Genomic DNA, 22,527 nt, shown 5'->3' with positions numbered 1-22,527 from the left:
AAAACAAAGTTTAAAATATTTGTGAAATTTTGATACACTCAAAATATATATTTGTGAAATGTTTCTAATTTGAATTGGCACTACTTGCAAACTCCAAGCATTTTAATCTACATTTTCCTCTTACGCTTCTCTGTTACTACAAATATAAATAAAGTTTACTTAGAAAAAGATTATCCAAATGCATTGTGGGATTCTTGTACTCTCGGAGTGTGATAGAGTGGCGAGCACCTTCACTGAAGGGTGGATGTCGAGTGGACATACGGGAACCTCTCGCTGACTCGGGGTGCTGAACTTTCGTTCGCCCACTCTCCCTACGGCGTAGGGCCTACGCACTTCAAGTCAGCAAGTCAACACATAGGCTTCACCACCGCCATCTCTGCTCAGCTTATAAGGAAGTGGTAACCTTGATCCGAGCCTGACAAACAGTCGCGACTTCCCCCTAAACTACGCACATTCTCGCGCTATTTCACATTTAAAAAAACGCCTTTATGAACTTTATTTATATTCAGTGTGTCAGCTGCTCTACTCAAAACATCAGGGCGTTTCAGGCACGGCTCAGACTCAGCAGTACCATCATAACTGCTTCAACCCCGTAGGAGCCACAATAGTTCCCGTGCAGGTCTGTAAAATCCCCACTTTATCTGAGTATGCCGCGGCCATACTTGGCTAACGTCCGCCATCTGTTCTTTATCTAGCTTTGTGTTAGCATAGAGCCCGTTAGCTAGCCGCTTTTTAATGAGTGACCAGTCTAGCAGGTGTCACGGTTACCTTCCTCAGCTACCCTAGCATCTATCATAACCATGTCCTAACTGTTTAAGACGCGCATAATCTCTTCAAGACAATGACTAATCCAGAATTCAGGGATAGTTTTACGTTTGGATAAAGCAGATCAGATAGAATTTGGGAAAATTATGGCAATATATAAGGGTTGTGGGTAAGGCTTTAAGATGTTATTGTCCCGATTCCTTTATATAGTAGTGTATAGAGGCTTTCCCATACCGTTATACCTATGAGACGCAGTGCTTAAATGACAAGAGAGTGTGTATGGCGTCAGATATCTGCATCTGGCGTCAGGTGGCTATTTTAAATTAGAGAGCGCTGCTAATCATCATGAGCGCATACAGGTCTGGGAGTTGTTTTACGCGCTCACGGCTGTCATTAGGGATCTGACAGAATTTCACCGTTTCACAATTTGATGTGCACCGGACCTCAATGTGTAGGTAAAGTATACAGAAAGTTAGTACAAAGGTTTTATAACGGCATCAAGAGCAGGAAGGTGATGTGCTACCAAGATGGCTTTGCAAGTAATAAATCTTTACATCCTACCTCCTTTTCAGTTTAATAATTTAAAATCTTCCTGCAGGAGTGGGGGGATACTTTACCTTTACTTCACCTTTACAGCACCTAAGACCTTTTTTTACAAATACCTAAACCTAAATAGTGACAGTCAGATGTATGTGGTTTAAAAACAACAAGACCACCAATGAGTTCATGCTAAAGTGATCAATCAGAATGTCAATTTCTATAGCTCAATATTGCATATAACGTTTCAAAGGGCTTTACACGCCCACATCAGGAAATTCCCGCCTCCTACTCTAGGAAGATGAGGAAAAATTCCAGAGAAAAGCTTAATGTATAAGGAAAAAAGGAAGAAGCCTGGGGAGAGGCAATTCCAAGAGAGATTCCCCCTCCACGAAAGGCCGGGTGTTCACAATCGGAAATTCCATTGGGATTATACAAAAGTGTACAATAAAGCATGAAGAGCAGTAAATGCAGTAGGATTTACTACTTCATTTAAGGGTACAGACTGCTATGTATCAAGCCTGTTTTCTCTTGTTGCACCTTTTCAGAAAGAATGAAGGGTTTCTCTCTGTCTGATGTTTTTAGTTCAGGTTAAAAGGCCCTTCTTCTTGTCAGTATAATATAGTGTAATGCCTCTGTTATTAAAAGTGTTGTGCTTTCTGCTTGCAATAGGCCATAATATATTTATCGATTGTTTACACCATCTGACTCAGTAGCACAGTATAACCATGAAGTGTTTAAGTTGTGTTGTAAAAGACTTTCAAATAAGCGAAAAAAATATCCTTGCGTGGCTTTGAAGGCGTAGATATGCAGAGGCTTACTCATGGCAGGCGTTTTGACTTGTTAACCAAAATTTAACTACGGGGGTCTTGAATTTCGACCCTAAATGTCACAAAGACACAGCAGACTTTGATGTTTTAGCTCTGCCTGTGGTGTCAAGATGAAATCACTGTACATGTTTGCTAGCATTTGATCCCTTTTTTGCAATGTTTGTTACTGTCTCTTGTCACCGATATTTAGGGCGTCCCCTTTGTTTGGATAAAATCAGGGTTTTATATTTAATCAGGGTGAATCTGATAGATTGTTCCTGTCACAGTGGATATGAGCCGTGTTATGCTGGCATAGCCCAGTGAGTTAGTCACTCGGCGCGTCTGCTGGGTTTGGCACAGTTGCTGGTTTTGGCATAGTTGCTGGGCCCAATAAAGGGTTAAACCATGACATAACATTTCAAAGGTTGACAAAGTCTTCATTTGGTACACAGAGTCAAGTTTCATTTCTAACGACTTCTGAAAAGGTGCAAAGTCAATGAAGTTGTTTCTCTTCTGTTGTAGATGATGTGAAGTGTTGATGAGGTGAAAATGAATAAACCAAAAATGACTTCAGAGAAAGGGTGAGTTGCTCTTTTGTTCTAAGACACACACACACACACACACACACACACACACACACACACACACACACACACACACACACACACACACACACACACACACACACACACACACACACACACACACACACACACACCCCTCCATCGCAGCCATCTGTTAACATTCTTTCAGTGCTCAGTGAGTGCTGAACTTGACATGTTGTGCTTTTGTTCTCTACTTCTTTGTTTTGCCTTTCAACTGCCGTCAACTGTCCTTGCTGCGGGTGTGTGCGTTCAGTTTGTGTGTGTAGATTATTAATTGACTATCCCAGACCAGCCAAATGTATCATGATGGCTAAAAATACTAACTTAAAATTCTGCAGAAAGTCCTAATTTACAGGCATTTTACCATGTTTGTTCTCACCAAGCTTAAATACCCACATTGGGTCTTTTTATTAGTGCAGCGCTGGAGTGCATTAGTCATTAGTTGTGTATTAGTCTAATGAGTTTTACAATTTTTTCATTTGAGCTGAAGTCCTTAATCAAAAGGGTTTCTTGTTCTGACTTTCTACTTCATCACACTTAACTTATTATTCTCTTTTGCTGCCCCCCTCTCTTTTTATGGGCATATAATCAGAAAACCCAGCGACTGAAGCACAGAGTTTAGTTTCTGTTTCCCATGGTCAGTCACTGTTACGACCTCTAACCTTATATTTCCAGCTAAGCCCCATCTCCCTGGAACAAAGATTACAGCACGAGTGCCTTTCATTACCTATGCAGTGTTTGAAAGTAGTTTAGCATACGTGAAGTAGTTTATTTGTGTGTGTGTGTGTGTGTGTGTGTGTGTGTGTGTGTGTGTGTGTGTGTGTGTGTGTGTGTGTGTGTGTGTGTGTGTGTGTGTGTGTGTGTGTGTGTGTGTGTGTGTGTGTGTGTGTGTGTGTGTGTTTAGTGCTTATTTGTTTAATACGGCATCACATCATGGACTCAACAACTGTAAAATCTTAATAACCTTCCTGAACTTGGCTTGTGTTATTAAAAAAGCCCATGCATGAATGCGTTTGTAAAATAACTCATCTTGTGAGTGTGTGCATTGTACATATGTGGTGTATCCCCTGGTGTTTGTTCCTAGGGTTCCCAGTAACTCCAAGGTGGTGATGCTGTTGAGCCAGCTGGAAAAGATGAGCGGAGACGATATGGAGAAACATGTAGGAGCATCTCGACATGTCACTGGCAAAATACTGCATCTTGTACAGACACAGGGTGAGAGCAGACGCACACACGCACGCACACGCACGCACACGCACGCACACGCACATACACACACACACAAAGATTTTCCTTGGAGGTACCCTTTTCATTTACTGAATTTTCCACAAATATGCATTTTTAGGGCCTAATCTGAAATACAGCACCTTTCATTACTAAGTAGGCTCTTTTAGAAAGTAGAGACATCGGCTTAGAAACCACTGAGGAAGCTTTGGATCTTAGGTTGTGTCACCAAATGTCGTTTCTGTCTGTAGTCTCTTGTTGATGACTTATTTGCAGCGGGAATTTTTGAGAGTCTTGGGTGAAGCCTGTGTGTGATGCTATGCATGGAATGAAACATTTTACGTAGGTCTAGTAATTCCATAGGCTACAGTAGAATACCTCTAGTGACATACGTTGTACTTTTTCTTTGGGACTTCTTCCCTTTCGCCATTCCTAATTTTCCTTACCTTGCTTCGTGTGTCCATTCCACCCTCTTCTAAGTAAAAAAAATGTCCTGAATGACTGCTGGCTACATTTCAAAGCAGTCACCTGGGAACCTGTCAATCATGATCTACAGTATCAGCTGTTCTTCTACCGTCTGCTGCTTGACTGTTTCACACACCCTGCCTGTTGCCTTAGCCAGAGATGTGTGAGTTTGACGTTGGTTGTGGTGCAGCTGTGGGCTGTGCTTGACCCTGTTCTCAGTAATTTGCCGTACTTCCTGGTGTGTCTCATGTTCTGAGGTCAAGACAGACCAAAGGTGATGGGGAGGAATTTCTACAAAGTCATGGGCGTTATAGTAGAACAGCCGTAAACTCATTTCTGATGAGAATACAATTAAGAAAAGGCAACAAAAAAAACTCAAAAAGCTGCTTTTTGATGGCCATAATGGTAATAATAGTGAATTATTGCTTCAATGATAGGAGCAGAATCCCCCTTGTTTAATTTCAGCTTTGACAGGGAGGCCACTTTCCCTTTCTAAGAGAAAAGAGGAGGCAAGAGAAAGAGGAGAGGAGGCAAGGCAAGAGGAGAGACATCTTAGTTGCTTGTAACATGCAAGGGGAGGCGATGAGTGCTAGTGTCACACTGTCATGCTTAGCTTATTTTGGTAGTGTACAGTTGCAGAGTTGGACTATGGACTCTGATTGTCCCTTTGGTTTCATTCTGAGTCTCCGCACTGCCACACTTGTTATGAAATGGAGAGCCATCACCTTTGGAAACACAAGCAAAGTTTGGTTTGCCCGGATTCACCAGGCAGGGCAACAAATGATGAAAATATACTACAAAAATGTACACATTTAAAGTAGGCTAGCTTGACCTCCTCAGGGCACTGGGAGTGAGGCTGTAACAACTACTCAGCTGCTGTCACTCATACTTTAGCAGTCACTTTACGTAATAAATCATCTGATTACATTTAGGATCAATACCAAAGATAGTAGTGCAGATCACTGTTGGTAGATGGCATTTGTTACAACTAAAACAAAGACTTCTACTATTACTACTTTTATAATTCACCTCTTGGCACACATTTCAAATTAAGATAAAACAAGCACACAAAATAAGCAAAATGTTGTCTTGGCTTGTGTTGATTACTTGTACTTTGAATTGTTTTTACACTAATCAATAACAAATAGCCTTACAATATTTATAATATTATATATTATATTTATTCTACCACTGGCTAATATGTTTCTCATTTTCTCAGTGATTTTGGTTTTGAGGTTTATTGTTGAAGTTCTATTTAGTTTTCAAGAGCTTTAAAAGTCTGGCATGACAGAATTGATTTAAGAGGCAATAACTCTTAACTACTAAAGGGGTGAGTGTGTGTCTTGCTTTTTTTGGGAAAGATCATATATCAGGAGTGAATGCTTGACAGCTCCCTTGATGCATTGCATTCTGCAATTCTACAAGGTCACAATGTGCCTTGTGGCAGTGTGTCATGCTTGTCACTCTCCCCTGATGTGCAAGATAAGCATCAAGCAATACAACTCTACAGATTTCATAATCATGCAATTCTGCAGATGACAAAGACATCATCTTCACTTTAAAGAAGACACAATGATGTTAACTTCTAATTGACGTGTATGTGGTGGTTGCGGAGTTGCGGGAGAGTCAGAAAAAAGGGCAGTGGAGCTTTCAGTCTCTCTCATGTCACTTAGAGATGGACTTTACAGTGTCTGCAAGAGAACAGCAACCTCACATTTTTGTGCCCGCTGCCTCAAGAAAGCTCATGGCATTCTGAAGGACCCAGCCCATCCAGGTCACCATCTGTTTGAACTGCTGCCCTCAGAAGTTACAGAGCTATTAAAACATGGACAAACCCACAACAAAACAAACAGAATGTGAAAATGTACTGTATGTGTGGTTATGTTGCACTCTGAAAGCACTTTTTTCAATTTTTACAGTCTTGGTTAGTTTATTTTTATGATTATTATTTATCTTGGAGGCTTCTTTATTGAATCTTTTGCACAAGAGAAGGACTGCACTTTTAATTTTGTTGTACATTTACAATGACAATAAAGATTCTATTTTAAAAACAGTTTGAGCCTTGTCTTGAAGTCTAGTGATGTTCCATTAATGTGAAATAGAGCAGAATCTTTTCATCTCTATGTAAAAAGTTCATAGTGTTCTCCAATAACGACGGTCGGGGAGAATTGCCTTTGGGGACATTTTGACTTAAGCGAGACCTAACAGTTAAAGCCCTTATTTTATTTGAGGAGCCACTCTGCTGTTCCGCACTGTCTATCTTCATTTCTCAATTTTCTGTGTGTGTTGCAGAGAAAACCAGAAAGGAGGTCATGTCCAAAAGTTCCAGCGGCATGGAGGTCATCCTGTCCTCACTGGAGGTAAGCCCACTTATCAACACAGCTTGACCCATGATTGCAATGTGAACCAATCATTAAAGTTCCAATTTTCAGAGAAATTGAAGGATGCCTTTCTATGTTTCAATGTATGCTGAATGTTGGTCAGTCTTGCTTTTGTTCAATAACTGGATGGCCAAAGGTCAAATAAGCAGCTCACTCACATTCACTCACTGTACTGTTGTTGTTGAATTCTGTGTATATGTGCAGATTTGCAATGTTCTCTGTGTGACTCTGGCAGAACACCCAGGATGTGCAGACCACTCTGAACATTCTCTACATTCTCAGTGAGCTGCTGACTGTGGGTAAGAGTTTTTTTCTGCTCTCCAAATAGTTGACAAACTGGATTTTTAAAAGCTGATAAGACTTGCTACCCATGAATAATAACTAACTGACTAATTTAACTTGTATTTTGATGCCCTCTTAGCAAATGTATTTCCCCAAATGGTTACAAAATGGGTTCTTTTATATGTCTTCAGTAACTGCCCAAACAAACATGTAATCAGGTGGTAAAATATTGGATTTTGTGATTGATACATGGTTTGCATTGTTACCCTGCAACCCCTGGCTGCCTTCTTTCAACAGATCATGTCTCTTTTTTTATCCAGGTTTTTCTGATACTGTCCTGAATTATTTTTGATCGTATGCTGTCATTTTTGGTCTTAGGTGGAGGTCGCAGAGTTGGAGTATTTGTGTCTAAGGGAGGGACAAGCATAGTATTCCAGGTTCTAATCACTGCCGGTAAAGAATCACCCCCCGATGAGGAGCTCATGCTGCAACTGCACTCAGTGCTGGCAAAGGTCGGACCAAAAGGTAGGCTTAACCTTATCCAATTGAGAATGTAATGGAAGGTTTAAGAAAGGAACAGAGTATTCTCACTATGAGGCAATCCAGCACATCACTGCTATCACTGCCACAAAGTTAAGTCATCACCTCTCTGACAGTGTCAACAAATCTGAACATTCTGAAGTTCACGTAGGTAAGATTCATTGCTGAGTTTTTGCAGTGCATATTTTTAGATTGTCCCAATACGTATGTTGTATCCTGGTAAAGCCTGCAGTTAAATCACTTGTGTACAAATTGGTAAGTAAAGTCTTCTGCCCCAAGTGGAGCTACAGTTGCATGATTTAAGGCAGCCTTTCTGCTTAGCTTTGTGTGTTCAAAACGTTATTTGTGTCTGGTCAGATCTATTTAAGAAAGCTGCTGAAACACTGTATTGTCATTGGTAAACACACCCAAACACCCTTCGATGCATAGTGACCATGCAACCTCTGTGTGTAGACAGAAAGTTTGGAGTGAAGGCTCGTTTGAGTGGAGCTCTCAATGTCACAGTCAACCTGCTGCAACAGAACCTACAGAATACCAAGCTGCTTCTGCCCTGCTTGCAGGTTCTCAGGGTTTGCGCTGCCAACTGTGAGTAAACAATACCTCTGTGTTCAAGCAGACCAGTATCCAAAAATGATGCAAAATACTGAAACTTTACTGTGGCTGTTTGAGTATCTGGTTTTTGATGTCTCTCCTTTCTCATTCATGTGTCTGTTTGTGTTAAGCGGTGAATGCTATTGCCCTGGGCAAGAAAGGAGTGGTGGAGCTACTTTTCACCACCATTGTGCCATACAGCAACAAGAACACCATTCTGCTTAAGTAAGCAGCCGTCTGCATTAATTGGCATATTACAGGGCTTTGTCCCAACTAGGCTCATTCACATTGCCATCCACAGACTACAGATTTACCTATAGCATCATCTGTCTTGCTTCTACTTCATAGGATTTCTCTGGACACACTTGGAGTGCTGCTTAAATCTAGTGAGTAATTTGCACTATACATGCACCCTGTGGTCCCTCCATTGTTGCCAACTAAATATTTGTCCACTACTGATTTCCCCACCTGTGTCTCCCCATTTTAGATGGTCTCCTTCTCTCCATGTCCAAACTACTTAAGATTTATTTGCAAAAGAAGAAAAATAAAATGATTTATTTGTTGTATATTTTTAAGCAAAGATCAAGATACCTCAGCCCGGTTTCCTACTTTCCATGCTTGCTTTTATTAATTGTAAAATTTTCTGTTTTTGTAATGTTTTCCAGAAACCAATGCTCGCCGTGCAGTGGATGGAGGCTTTGTGCCCGTCTTGCTGACATTGTACGTGGACTGGCATCGTCATGACACACGGCATCGCCATGTTCTGATTCGCAAAGGACTGCTGATTTGTCTCAGGAACATCACCAATATCAAACTAGGCAGGAAGGCTTTCTTAAAGGCTGATGGCATGAAGATTCTCTACAACTCCTCCACTGTGAGTGAGAATGGGGCCAATGGCAAAAAAGCACAGGGTATCATAGCAACACAAACATACAAACTGCGCCTATAGAATCACTTTTCTGCACTCTGGTTTTCTCCCAAGGAGTGTCTTCCTGTACGGACTCTGGACGGTCTGATCAACACATCCAGTCTCATCATGAGGAAGTGTTTTCCCAAGAACCGGCTGCCTGTTCCTACAGTTAAATCTTCCTTCCATTACCAGCTGCCGTACATACCTGCAGGAGGGCCTGTTGCACTGCTGTACAACCAGGCACCTGGGGGTGAGACCACAACCTCTCTCTCTAACACACACACACACACACACACACACACACACACACACACACACACACACACACACACACACACACACACACACACACACACACACACACACACACACACACACACAGGCAGTGCTTATTCCTCTGCATCGACTTAGTAGTTGGCTCCACTCTGACACTGCGACACGCAATGTGCCCTACAGGACAAACAAGTCAGCAGCTCTGCAACGCGCCCTTAAAGAAGGGTAAGATGAACGTAAGACAGCCCCAACTCTAAATATGTAGACTCACTCTCTACTGCTTTCTTAGTCACGTGGCTCTCATACGACATAATATCACTTAAAACTGCACTATGTAACCTTTTGAGCTGGAAATATCAGTAATAAATAACGCATTGTGTGTTTACTCGCTTTACCTCATACTTTCTAACACTCCGCCTCTTCCCAACCTGGGACACAGTAAACTGCAACAAAACTGAAAATGCCTCGGTGGTTTGGAAAGTTAACTCAGCTGGTGAGCTGGCAGTGTTCTGGCTTCTGGTTGCAGCGCTCCCTGTATGGGAGTTTGACATCGGGCTGCTGCGCCAGCCTCCCCAGGGTTTGGCCCTCGTTCTGCTCCACTACCACGGAACATAAGCTGTGCCTATAAGGCTACTTCTCATAAGTAAAGCCTATTATTATACATTATGAAAACAATGTTGTTAGGGTTTTGAATTTCGCAACAGTAACATAATGTAAAACAATAACATGACAATAAGAGTATGCTGGATGGCTACAAAAATTACATAGTGCTGCTTTAACTTACACATAATAAACGTTCATGCACACTGAAAACACGCTCATTCATGGTCTTAATTTACTCGCACTGTAGTGGATTAATCTACTTCATATTCTTACAACAGTCTATCTGTAAAAATATATAGCACCTTTTACTAATGATAATTATCTCAGTCACTGTTGGCATCAGTGAGCTGAAATGTGTCCAATTACAATTTTGTGTGTGTGTGTGTGCGTCTGTGTGTGCACGTACGTGCGTGTGAAAATGCGTTTTATGTAGCAAGAGGCTCAACTGAGCCTGCTTCATGGTTTAAGGGCTTGCACATCCTCATTCATTTTCTCCCTTTGTATTGTAAAGTCTATAATCTCATCGGCTCTATGCCAAGGCTTTAACATGGTGCTCTCTCTCTTCTATTTTGTTCATTCATCTCTCAGTCATGGCTGCTTTCATCCCTCCCTGTTATCATTTTATTTCTTTCTGTGATGGCAGTGAGGAATGGGAGACCAAAATCATCTTGTGTCCACCCGTGTGATTATATGACTCAAGATGTCAAATTTATATTCCCAACCTGGATGGGAACAATCTTAATATAATTGTCTAAATATAAAAATAGACTTATTCAATATATATTTGTATTAATTACCACCTAATGTATTATCTTCTTGTGCACTCAGTGGATGATGTGGTGGATGACAGTGACAACAATGGAGATACAGAAGTGGACACAGAAAATGATTCAGAGAATGAAGAGGATGACAAGGATCACTGCTCTGGGGTAATGTTCAGGACAACAAGATATACCTTCAGATGCTTCTTCAAAGTGTTAAATGTCAAGCATGTCTATGTGCAAGCAACAATGAAGAGAGACCCTTCTTATTACTTCAACATCTATCCACTATACCACCAGTGCTCAAATAGTGTTTGCATAACGTCCCTTTCTTTCAGAATGATGACATTGAGACAGACCTAAACAAGCTGTGTCCTAAAGAGAGCAAGTGCCGGCCATTTGAGGAATTAAAGGTGTATAAGAGGTTCTTTCTAGAACTTTCTGAAGACTTCCAGGTCAGTGTGAAGCACAGTTCAACATAATTTGTACTTGCATACGATAATATCAACAGGTTTAAGTTCTTTGTTTATCAGAATTATTTGGCATCTGATATACATTGTCTACAATACGGAAAAGACATCAAGAAATACAATGAAAATAACTACTTTTCAGGACATTAATGTTTCCTATTCCTACAGGAGTATAAGTTTGAATGCTCGAAGAGTGCCTCCACCACATCTTCATCATCCTCTTTTTCTTCAACTCAATGCCCTCGACCAATCATAGTACCCACAGCTCAAGCCTTGTCACCAAAACACATCCCCATACCCACCTCCCAACAAGATGGCGACACTACCAAAGGACAGCAAAGCCAGTCTCCTCCTTCTGCCCCTTCTGCTCCTCCTCCTCTACCACCTCTAGAACTGGACACTATCCACCTCACCAAGGACCAAGAGAAAAACAACCAAGCCCAAATTCGTTCAACGGATAGACAAAGCAGACCCCTTTCTCAAGGAGCCAGACTTCAACAGGATCTGGCACATGAGTTTGAGCACGTCAGTCTGGAGGGGGAGGAGCCCCCAACCACAGGAGGGGGAAAGGGTGTTGAAGCAGAAGGATCACCGGTCAATTCTACAAGACACATCCAGTCTCCTCTGCTCTTGGGGGGTATTACTACACGCAGAGTGGGGGGAGGAGGCAGCACAGGAGGTTCAGACTGTGGTTCAGAGGGTCCTGAGGACGAAAGAGCAGTTCTGGAGGTACCAGATACGGCTCTGCTCCTCCCGCTGCACGACCCCGATCTGTATGTGGAGATGGTGAAGGGAACACAGTCTATACCTCACTACTCTGATGTAGCATACCCAGACTACTTTGGCCATGTTGCCCCGACCTTTAGGGAGCCCCTTCTGGAGAGAGTTTATGGTGTACAAAGGTGAGATTGTCATGGATGATTTAAGTGGCATTAAAAATCTAAATGAAATACAATGCAGATTGCGCAGAGGTCAGGTCATGCCAACACTTTATATTAATTGTGAACTATTTTGCAATCATGGACATAGAATTCTGACTTGTGAACATAACCAAAGAGAAAAGAACATGAGCATGATCTGCAGCAGTGTTGTAGTTGTATGCATCATCAGCCATATTTTATCATATAATAAAGTACAATGTGTTTAGGGAAATGTGTTAAAGCTATTGTTCTATGTGTGTACTTCTAACCCTGCAGGCTGAAGATATTCCAAGATATTGACAGGTTGATTCATCCCAATGATATCTTGGACAAAGTACTTTATGACCTGGACCTTCCCAGGTGAGTCTTTCTTACTGAACCTGCTAACCTAAGTGAGACATGATATCACTGTCGAACTGATCAAGGCTTTATGAAATGTTTGTCATAGTTGCTGCGTCAAAAACTAGAGCAAATTAGTTCCAGGTATTAACCACATTCGTCTCTTAAATTATGTGGTTGGTGTGTTTCAGTTCTCCTGTGATTGAAGATGATGGTGAATCACTGAAGTTTAACTCTCAGTTTGAGTCTGGCAACCTAAGGAAAGCTGTTCAAATTAGGAAGTAAGCATTTGCTCTTGTCAAATCTGTACAGTGGAATTGTTAAATTGTTTATTATTGAGACATTTCATTTTTTACATTCAACTTTCATGTTGCGGTGTTTCTCCAGACATGAGTATGACCTTGTGTTGAACTCGGACATCAACAGTAATCACTACCATCAGTGGTTTTACTTTGAAGTGAGTGGAATGCAGGTTGGAACCACCTACCGCTTCAACATTATCAACTGCGAGAAGTCCAACAGCCAGTTCAACTATGGTTTGTCATTCACCAACTGACTTATATCATTTAGATGAAAGGACCAAAGGTTAATACAGCGTTTTTACTTTCAAGCTGTGATATTTTTGCTGGGGTTAGTATGATCTGTAAATATATCTGTGTATCAGATGTTATTGACTTTGGCACCCATAAACACTCCAAACTTTACAATGGTGAAGCAATGTTCATCTGACATATTCAGCTTTAGAACCCTTCAGCTTAAACACTGAACGCATATTCTTATCAGTGCATTTGTCCCCTTTTTCTTGTTTGTGTGTGTGTGTCTGTGGGTGTGAAGGCATGCAGGTGCTGATGTATTCTGTGCAGGAGGCGATCAGCGGCAGACCTTGTTGGGTCAGAACAGGAACGGATATATGTTACTACAAGTAGGTAGATTATGTAGTTGTCAGAATGCCCTGCATGTCTATACCTTCAAAGCCTCTGTGCTTTTTGAACATCATTGTGCATTTGTATCAAGTAGATATTGCATTAGACGCTTAACAAGTATGATTTGTCCATATTGCAGAGGCAACAGTGCACAAAATATTTTAAAAGTCATGCAGGATTCTGGCTGTCAACGTGTAAACTTTACTCTTCCTCTCTAGGAACCATTTTGCAAGGAGTACCATTGCTGCAGGTGGTCAAAAAGGAAAGTCCTATTATACGCTGACCTTCAGCACAAGTTTCACCAATAAAGACGACGTCTGCTACTTTGCCTATCACTACCCCTATACATACTCCACACTTAAGGTAATAATGATAAATAAAACAAAAATAACCAAAGTGCTACAACTTGAAAACACAAAAACAAGAACTTACGAAACAAACCACCACTTATCATACAAAACATCAAAGCACACACACATCGCATTAAAGCAGTAGTAATAGAACAAGTAGTTGTAACAAATGCTGTGTCTACGTGATGGTAAGTTATTAATGAATAAGTGCAGATGAACTGCCTTATGTTTGAATGTGACGATTTGAGAATTTGGGAATGAATAGAATGACATTTGATGGTAGACCAAAACAACGACATAGTAGTATTGAAGCGTTTGCTGCTATCTACAGTACTTCTGTATGTATAATTACATGCAACCCTGTCTGTTTTTGCCATCACCTTGTTTTATTTCCAGCCTGATCACATTGTTGTTACTATTATATACCTGCAACCGTTTCAAGTGTGGGTTTGCATGGGCTGTATTTCTTCTTTTATTTCCATTTTGCTGTGTCCTCCATTCTTCCCCTGAGTACCCAGATGCACCTGTCTCCTGATATATCCTGTTCCCGCTTTTTAAAGACTAAAATACTCCTGTTCAAATCAATCTGAGCTCCTACAACTGCTCTTTGCACTAAAACTCCACACTATTTCCAATTGATAAAATAGAAGTCTAGCTTTTTTATTTTCTGTCTATTCCTGTGATTATTATACTTATTTAATTTAATTTATTATTTTTTCAGTTGCAGTTTTGTATTGTAAACTGTAAAAGAGGATTGTTTTAACAAAAACTTTGCATATATGTGCTTATAATTGTCTGAAGACATCACCTGATCATGAATCTGTTCCTTCTTTCCCTGTGTACCCAGATGCATCTGTTAAAACTGGAGGCTTTGAGGACCCCCCAGATCTACCTAAGACAGGATATCCTGTGTGAAAGCTTAGGAGGAAACAGCTGCCCCCTTCTCACCATCACTGCCATGCCTGAGTCCAACTCCAGCGACCACATCTGTCAGTTCAGTAAGTATATCCATGTGGGCCTCAGCCAAGGACTCTCTTCTGCAGAAATATCGCTGACAAACTGGAAAATCTATTCACCCTCCCTGTCATGGAAAATGTCAAAAATGGGCAAAATGTCCTGGAGTTTTTTATAAAACTTAAATGGTTGTGTTATTTGTAATTAGTCTTTAAATTAATCCAATTCTATTTGCCAGCTATTTCTGCAGTGGTTGCCTGTTAAGATTGGGTCTCCATTAATGAAGAGGGTTAAGTTAAATTCAATTAGTAAAGTTGTATCTTGTATGCCCCTGTACGTGCATCACACTTTTCTTGCATTGTGCACCGGCCATTGGTAATTGGCCATGATTGCTGAACTTTTAAGGAATGATTTCATGCGTAGCAGACTAATGTACGTTTTGGAAACAAATCCTGGAAACCTCCTGGAAACTACCTTTTTAAAAACCGACAACCTTGTCTCGAGCTAGTCTTTATTTCCTTTCTCATGCGTGTGCAGTAATATTGGAAGGAATTGTATGATGTAGTGATATGTCCCACATTGATTAAAAGTCCTGTGTAATTTACAGATTATGCTTTACATCTTTGACATGCTTGCCCTTATGTGCTGTTCTCTCTCTTAAGGAAATCGTCCATTGATATTCCTGTCCGCCAGAGTGCACCCTGGAGAAACCAACGCCAGTTGGGTCATGAAGGGCACGCTAGAGTTTCTAATGGGCACGAGCCCACTGGCAAGCAGCCTTAGAGAGGCATACATCTTCAAGATAGTCCCAATGCTCAACCCGGATGGAGTTATCAATGGAAAGTATGTGGGAAAAAAAAACCTTTCACAACAGAAATAGATTCATTCACATTATTCAATTATACACGCTGATGACAAACTAGTCTGCCAATCAGTGCCTGCACAATGATCACAGCTTTGTGTATATTAACACACAACATTATTGGCTTGACAGATTCTCTAGCTGTTGCTGTTTTCTTCCACTCTGTCCTTTTCTCCTTCTCTCCTTCTCTCCTTCTCTCCTTCTGCCTTCTCCTGTGTGCTGTAGTTGTCGTTGTTCACTGAGTGGAGAAGATTTGAATCGACAGTGGCAGTATCCCAATCCTGACCTCCACCCCACCATCTACCACACTAAGAGCCTGTTGCAGTACCTTGCACACATACAGAGGGCACCACTGGTATGATCTCTAGTTAACTGGACATTATCCATATTGCTACAAATCACGTTTCTTTTTGAAAATATGTGGAATCTTTTCAAACTACTTATTGATTCTGGTGCCATCTTTCCTTCTAAAAACACATTGTATTTGTCTGCATGTCCAACCCTATTAACCTTTGCCACAGAGGTTTCAGAACAGTGCTTGCCCTTGCACACTCTGAAACGCTACACTGAGACAAGACTACTGGCCTCCACCTGTACCAACAGGTTGGATATTCTTTTTGCAGATGATTTGATTGTACGCGGTGTGTGCGTTTGTGTGTGCACAGATCTTCTGCGACTACCACGGTCATTCCCGGAAGAAGAACGTGTTCATGTATGGCTGCAGTTTAAAGGAGACAGTCTGGCAGTCTAATATCAATGCTACATCTTGTGACTTGCAAGAGGATCTGGGATACAGGGTAGGGACATGCGCATACACAAACACACGTCTGTCTGTATGTCTGTCTGGCTGAACATATGTCAATGCCCCCTCTTACTTACGCCATCTCTCCTGTCTTGCTGTATGTTTGTCAGACACTTCCCAAGCTCTTGTCCCAGATTGCTCCATCCTTCAGCATGGCCAGCTGCAGTTTTGTTGTGGAGCGCTCCAAAGAGTCAACGGCCCGTGTGGTTGTATGGAGAGAAATAGGAGTAAAATGCAGCTACACCATGGAGAGCACCGTCTGTGGCTGTGACCAAGGCAAATACAAGGTAAGAATCTCTGTACACATGTGCTTAGGAGCCCCGCATAAATACAACCTTTGTGAAATTTATTGTGTTAAATTATTGTTTAGATTGTTTATTTAATGTTTCCACCCACATGTAAGTGGATGCAGGTGACGCCTTGAATTTGAAATGTCCAGCAGGTGGAGCTACAGTCCCTTTCTCCACATACCCTGTGTTTCTGTCTGTTTTGTCCTTCCTGTTGACCCTTCACATCCCTCTCTTCCCTCGCTCACAGATTCCCCCTGGATCCCCTTCCTTTTGATTTTTGCCAATGTCAACATCTGACAAACCCCGCGGCTTGGGTTGCCAGTTAAGCCTCGATTAGGCTCCCCCGCTGGTTTGTGTTAAAGTATTTGTCCAGATGTGCAGGAAATAATGTCTAGTGAATTGTGGTTGCATATCTCTGTGGCCAGGCCAAGTTTAGATGTTCCTAGCTCTGATCTGGTCAAAACGGAATATGAAAGGTTTTTGGTTGAATCGGGAACTTTGTGTGGTTGTGTGTGTGTTCCTGTGTTTGTCTGATCCTTGCATCAGTGTTCATTTGCTGATGCAGTTGGACAGCGATGTTGTGTGCATGCGTGACAGATCTTTTCTACATTACATACATTAATGTTTTCTTTTCTCTCTTTTCTTCAGGGTCTGCAGATTGGCACCAGAGAGCTTGAGGAGATGGGAGCCCACTTCTGTGTGGCCCTGTTGAGGTTGAAGAGGCTGACCTCACCCTCGGGGCTCCGTAACCATCAGAACCTGCTGGATCTGGAGAGTGACATCTTGGAAACACACGCCAGAGTTGTCAGGTTAGCACACATCTGCATACATGCGGCATGCTGGGCTTGAACACACAGACGAGGCCAAGCTTACACCAAAAATGTTAAACCACTGGACTTTCAAATGAATGAATGAAAGCAATGTTGCCAATCTCAACCTTCCCAGGATATTTGAGTTATAAAAGCGATCCTGTTTCTAAGTCTTATACCTACATAATAAACCCTCATGATGGTAAAATGTTTACAGAGACGTTCTATCTGCACAAAGTATACTCATCCCTGCCACACACTCCAGGCTGCAGTGTTCCGAAACAGCGATCAGAGTGGTGGAAGGAGGTGGAAACACCCGATTCCACCAGCCCATTTTGGGGGCAGGGGGAGGGGAGGGATGGGGGGGGGGGGTTGTCTGGGCACAACAAAACTTCAACACAACCCACTTCATGCGGCAAGTGGCTGCTTGTGGTGAGCCGTGAAAATTAGGAAGGGCTACATTTTTCTCAAGCCCTTGATTTTTCTGTCAGTCTCTGTCTGCACTGCAATGAAACTGAAACTATTCCTGTTATACCCATTTATGTCCATGCTTATAATTGTGTGAAGACAGATATTATTTTTGACCAGCCCTCCCCTCTCCTATGTGTGTATGTATGATTATTCTAGTAATGTTCAGGTTTATGAAAATTCTGGAGTGACAGCAGGGATTTGTTATTGGCGATCTAATAATGTCTATAAAAGCACAGAACTGCGTTATTTTTGTTGTGTTTGGTAATCTGCACAAACACAATTACACCTTCACTGTGGTGTTTTTCACGCCCATTATGTGCAGTCTCAGATGTACAAAAACACACGGAACACGCAATAAAGAAGAACAAGCAGATGTCAAACTGCATTGTTTTATTTTCCAGTGACGGTTGAGCATATTGAAAATGTACAGAATGTCACTTGATACCTCCATGTCACCATGTTTGTTTTCTCTCAGGGAATTGATAACAGTTGAATTTGGCCATGCCTTTGAGCATTGCCTTGAGCTTCTCAACACCATGATCCATATTTTCCATGTCTAGTCACAACTCGGAAAAATTAAAGGTTGCTTTCATATGGAAAGGAAATTTTAACTATTTCTAGGAATTGATGGAATATTATAATATCAGTGTCACACCAAGTTCCATTTTAGGTGACCACCAACTTACTCGGATATACATTACTACTGTGTAATGTTCTTAAATTGTATGTTTTGCCTTAAAAGTCAGACCTGCACTGAGCCAAATGTCATTTGGACCAAAGTCAATTTTGCTATTACTGGATTTTCAGATATACTTACATTTATCTCACATTAACTCTTATTATAATCCACAGATTGGATTCAGCTTTAGATTCAACTCTAAAGCGGAGAAACACTGTAACCGCAAAAGTTTTAATTTCTGTCCATCTTTCTCCCCTCCACAGATTTGTTTAAGTAGAACGGCTTTGTTACTCACCACCACTTAATGCTCAGGTCTCTCTCGCTCTCTGTCTGTCTCTATGTCTCACTCTCCCTCCATCTCCTCATCTCTCTCCGACTAACCTACTCTCATATTGATATATTCATTTATCATTTATGTGTGTGATCATTAAGGGACTCAAAAAGTGTTCTGTGGTTTTGTGTGTGTGTGCGTGAGCGTCCTTGGGGATTGGCTGTTCTCATCATAGGTTTATGGTTTTATGCATGGTGCTTGGTATGGTACCACTTACCATTTAATAGGTCATCTCGGCAATGCTATTGAGGCTTCTGAAATGACGGGCATCTCTGAGTGTGTGTGTGTGTGTGTGTGTGTGTGTGTGTGTGTGTGTGTGTGTGTGTGTGTGTGTGTGTGTGTGTGTGTGTGTGTGTGTGTGTGTGTGTGTGTGTGTGTGTGTGTGTGTGTGTGTGTGTGTGTGTGTGTGTGTGTGTGTGTGTGTGTGTGAAAGAGACACTACACCTAAATGTTGCAGGTGTGGGGTTTCCTTCTAGTGAGATTATGTTTTGGAAGTATATGAATGTATTGGGTGAGAAATGAGGAGGTGGGCACAGCAAATGTGACCCGGAGAAACGAGAGAAACATTTCTGTAATTCTATAATGATAATGCAACTCACTCTCTTCGTCCATCCAGATCATTTTACTATTACAAGCACAAGCGCACATTTACTGTACATATACTCAAGCACTCTCTCTCTCTTTCCCCAGCTCTCTCGCCCACTCAGTCACTCTCTCTCTCTCTCTTGCGCGCTCACACACTGGTGAGCTTGGTTGGAGATCAGTGTCTGAGCCCCCTGATCGACTGTCTCCCAGGGATCACATTTCAGACCATTAACACCATTAAAAACCCACTAAAGCCACTAAAACCTCAAAGAACCAGCAACCATTTAACCATTAAGACCCACAGGAAAAAAAAAAACAGCCTCACCAGTGATTGCACACAATCACCGTTTGTTAGTAGCTTCTATTCAATTATGATTTTTCAGTCTCATTTTTAGCCTGTATCATACTGTGGTACATTGTTGTTGAACATAACTTTCTTTTTTTTCACTTAATAAGAAGAAATATAATGATTTGTATGGTTATCAATGGGTTCAAATAACTTTATTACTGTATTATTATTTTGGAAAACATTGAGAAGTGAGTAATATTCAGAGCTATGAATTCATTGCATTTTGAAATGAAAAAATAAGGGAGGCTTCAGTCGTCCAGTTCCGCCTTATTTTTAGTAGATACTGAACATGTTGCTCATATGCAGCTCTGTTAACAGCACTCCTCCTGGTTTGTTTAGCAGCTGCCCCACCACCTATGTGATGGACGAGGACGAGCCTTCCTTCCTGGAGGCGGTAGACTACAGCGCAGAGAGCAACGACGAAGAGGCAGAGCCCGAGAACGACCACAGCAGCGACGTCCACGACAACCCAGATCACCTCGAGCAGCTCTCTGACTCCTAGGCCGTCCGCAGGGATCTCGCCCGAATTAACACGCACCAAATGATGGCGAACTCGTGCTGTGGCCCATGTGTTTCTCTCCTCTATACTTGGAAGTTTGAGCATACAACCAGCCAGTCTGTAGATAATTTGGGGATTTAAAAAGAACTAGGCTGAAATTGTACAAATTCGGAACCCATTTGTCTGCCATGACCCCGTTGTTTTAAGGATTGTATTAGTACAGTATTTAGGTCACATAGCACCATTTCGCAACAGACCTGTGGTAGTGGCTGCTTGGTCCCTTGTTGGAAATGGCTTCTGTTTCCCACAGGGATTGAGCTTTTCACAATAACCCAAATGAGCTATCATAACAAATCAATAATTGATGGGTAAGGATAAAAGCTAATTGTTTCATCCACGAGTCACTGTGAGGGCTTAACAGCTTGCACACCATATAACCTCTGAAAATCACCAAACAGCAAGGAGTTGAACCGAAGCTTAACTTGAACCCTTGTCCAACACGTGACAATGCACAGACTAAAGAGCCTCGACGTGGCAGCATTACACTACCAACGACTTCTGAAGGTACTAATTTACACAAGAAGTCTTGGGCCTCATCTTCTCCCATCGTGGTGTCCATCTTTGGACTTAGGTCCTTATCATATGTTTGAAATAAACACTAGTGGCTATTTAGAGGAACTGGATTGTCTTGGCATATCATTGGAGCCTCAATAGAATGCATAACAACACACACATGTATTGGACCTGAGCTGAGCGTCATCCAAAATCGTATGGCCTCAATTCCTCTGCTCTGGAACCTTTAGCTCTTGTGCATGCGGTACTAATACCCATGTGCTGTTTGCCTCGCTTATCCAAGACTGAACATTATTTATTATGTAGAATGTTCTCATCCTTATCAAAACAAAACTTGTGTGCTTATATATATGACTAATCATAATCATGAACAAAGCAAAAGAGTTGCAAACCAAAATCAAACTCAGAAGCTAGAATGTGCAGAGTTCACATTCACCGGTCGTGTTTTCATGGACAGTATTAGAGCAGGCAAGTCGAGCAGTGACGTCAAACCTCAATATATGCCAGTTGGTAAAACCTCAATTTAAGTCTCCCCGTTTGCTTAAAGTTCTCAAAGCCCTGCCCAAAGGTACAGCGGTAATTGAAAAATGATACTGGAATTTATGTTCCTTGAAATTTTGTGGATTTGCCGAGAGACCCACAGCATAAGACAGGACGGTGCTTTGTGTCGAGAGTGAAACGGAGTTTATTAGATTATTTCCCCCTCTGTTGATGGAGGTTGGCTGCTTTTGATGCATTTGTACATTTACTGCATGGCTATTTTCGGGTTTTTATTTTCTAATTTATTAAGTATTATTTCTGGGACGTGACTTGTATGTATATGGGGCTCTTGAGTGTGCGAGTGAGTGTGTGAGTTTAAGTTATTCCATTTCTCAGTACAGCTAATGCTCTTCTGCTCTCAATTTGATTATCTCCTTTCACTCTCTCTAATCTCTCTCTCTCTCTCTCTCTCTATTTCCCTTTTTTTGCCTTTCTCTTGGTGCTCCATGTCTGTTGTGTGTTTCAGGGTGTTATGCCAGAAGAAAATGTGTGCGATTGTGTTGTGTTTTTGTTTTGATTTTAAGTCACAATAGTGTGTCACTAGTGTGTTTTTTTTCTGTGTTTTTATTTTGGAGGTGAAATAGCAGAGAAAGCCACTGATTTTAAATTTAGTGTAAAGAAAAACCGTTAAGACATGAGAAATAAAACATGAATGTGAAAAATGACCTGATGTATTTGTTTATTGTACATTGCGACCTACAAGACGGTGTGTTTTGCCACCACACTGGACTAAACTGAATTGACCTTCACATTCACACCTTCATCCCAAACATGAGCAGAGCTGTGATGGTCCCATCAGATTAGGAAGGAAAAAGTAAGTTTTCCAACAGTCAAGGTCTTTGATATACCTTATGATATTTTATTCATCAGCTTTGCTGCGTCAGGAGACGGGGGATTTCTTTCTATCTATATTCGGATTCCATAATAATGCAACTCTGAGCACTTTCTTATCCAAGCTCTTCTTTTTCACACTCGGAGCCGGTGACGTTCACAGGAATGTGTGTGACTGTCAGAAAGAGCCATTTGCATTCAGAT

The 22,527-nt window shown here is 41.5% G+C and overlaps 1 protein-coding gene across 4 annotated transcripts; it reads left to right on the top strand.

Moving 5' to 3' along the window:
- Nucleotides 1-207: 207 nt before the first annotated feature.
- On the top strand, nucleotides 208-22,157 carry agtpbp1 (ATP/GTP binding carboxypeptidase 1). Of its 4 annotated transcripts, none has more exons than XM_076154191.1 (27): nucleotides 208-619; nucleotides 2,634-2,692; nucleotides 3,801-3,931; nucleotides 6,698-6,765; nucleotides 7,022-7,085; nucleotides 7,447-7,593; nucleotides 8,062-8,193; nucleotides 8,331-8,424; nucleotides 8,548-8,585; nucleotides 8,865-9,073; nucleotides 9,185-9,359; nucleotides 9,566-9,607; nucleotides 10,814-10,914; nucleotides 11,085-11,201; nucleotides 11,385-12,118; nucleotides 12,413-12,496; nucleotides 12,667-12,756; nucleotides 12,863-13,011; nucleotides 13,310-13,397; nucleotides 13,617-13,761; nucleotides 14,596-14,746; nucleotides 15,365-15,545; nucleotides 15,790-15,919; nucleotides 16,230-16,361; nucleotides 16,477-16,653; nucleotides 17,305-17,465; nucleotides 20,220-22,157. In XM_076154191.1, the coding sequence occupies exons 2-27, from the start codon at nucleotides 2,661-2,663 to the stop codon at nucleotides 20,380-20,382; spliced, it is 3,735 nt and encodes a 1,244-aa protein (XP_076010306.1). In that variant the 5' UTR covers nucleotides 208-619; nucleotides 2,634-2,660; the 3' UTR covers nucleotides 20,383-22,157. The 4 variants fall into 4 exon arrangements, with proteins under 4 accessions (XP_076010306.1, XP_076010305.1, XP_076010308.1 ...); XM_076154190.1 differs by having other exon boundaries at nucleotides 9,182-9,359; XM_076154193.1 differs by lacking the exon at nucleotides 9,566-9,607 and having other exon boundaries at nucleotides 9,182-9,359; nucleotides 20,223-22,157.
- The last annotated feature ends 370 nt before the right edge of the window (nucleotides 22,158-22,527 follow it).

The sequence above is a fragment of the Genypterus blacodes genome, unplaced genomic scaffold (assembly GCF_046128005.1).
Source record: "Genypterus blacodes isolate CSIRO-AG114 ecotype Tasmania unplaced genomic scaffold, CSIRO-AGI_Gbla_v1 ptg000061l_1, whole genome shotgun sequence".
Taxonomy (NCBI): Eukaryota; Metazoa; Chordata; class Actinopteri; order Ophidiiformes; family Ophidiidae; genus Genypterus; species Genypterus blacodes.
This window is presented reverse-complemented; position numbering and strand designations above follow the sequence as displayed.

What these genes read in the sequence shown, in the direction of transcription:
- agtpbp1 (XM_076154190.1), top strand. Translation starts at nt 2,661, where the DNA reads ATGAATAAACCAAAAATGACTTCAGAGAAAGG. An exon ending in TGGAGTGCTGCTTAAATCTA is followed by an intron (nt 8,586 to 8,864) that starts GTGAGTAATTTG and finishes AATGTTTTCCAG; the next exon opens with AAACCAATGCTCGCCGTGCA. An exon ending in AAAGCTGTTCAAATTAGGAA is followed by an intron (nt 12,757 to 12,862) that starts GTAAGCATTTGC and finishes GTGTTTCTCCAG; the next exon opens with ACATGAGTATGACCTTGTGT.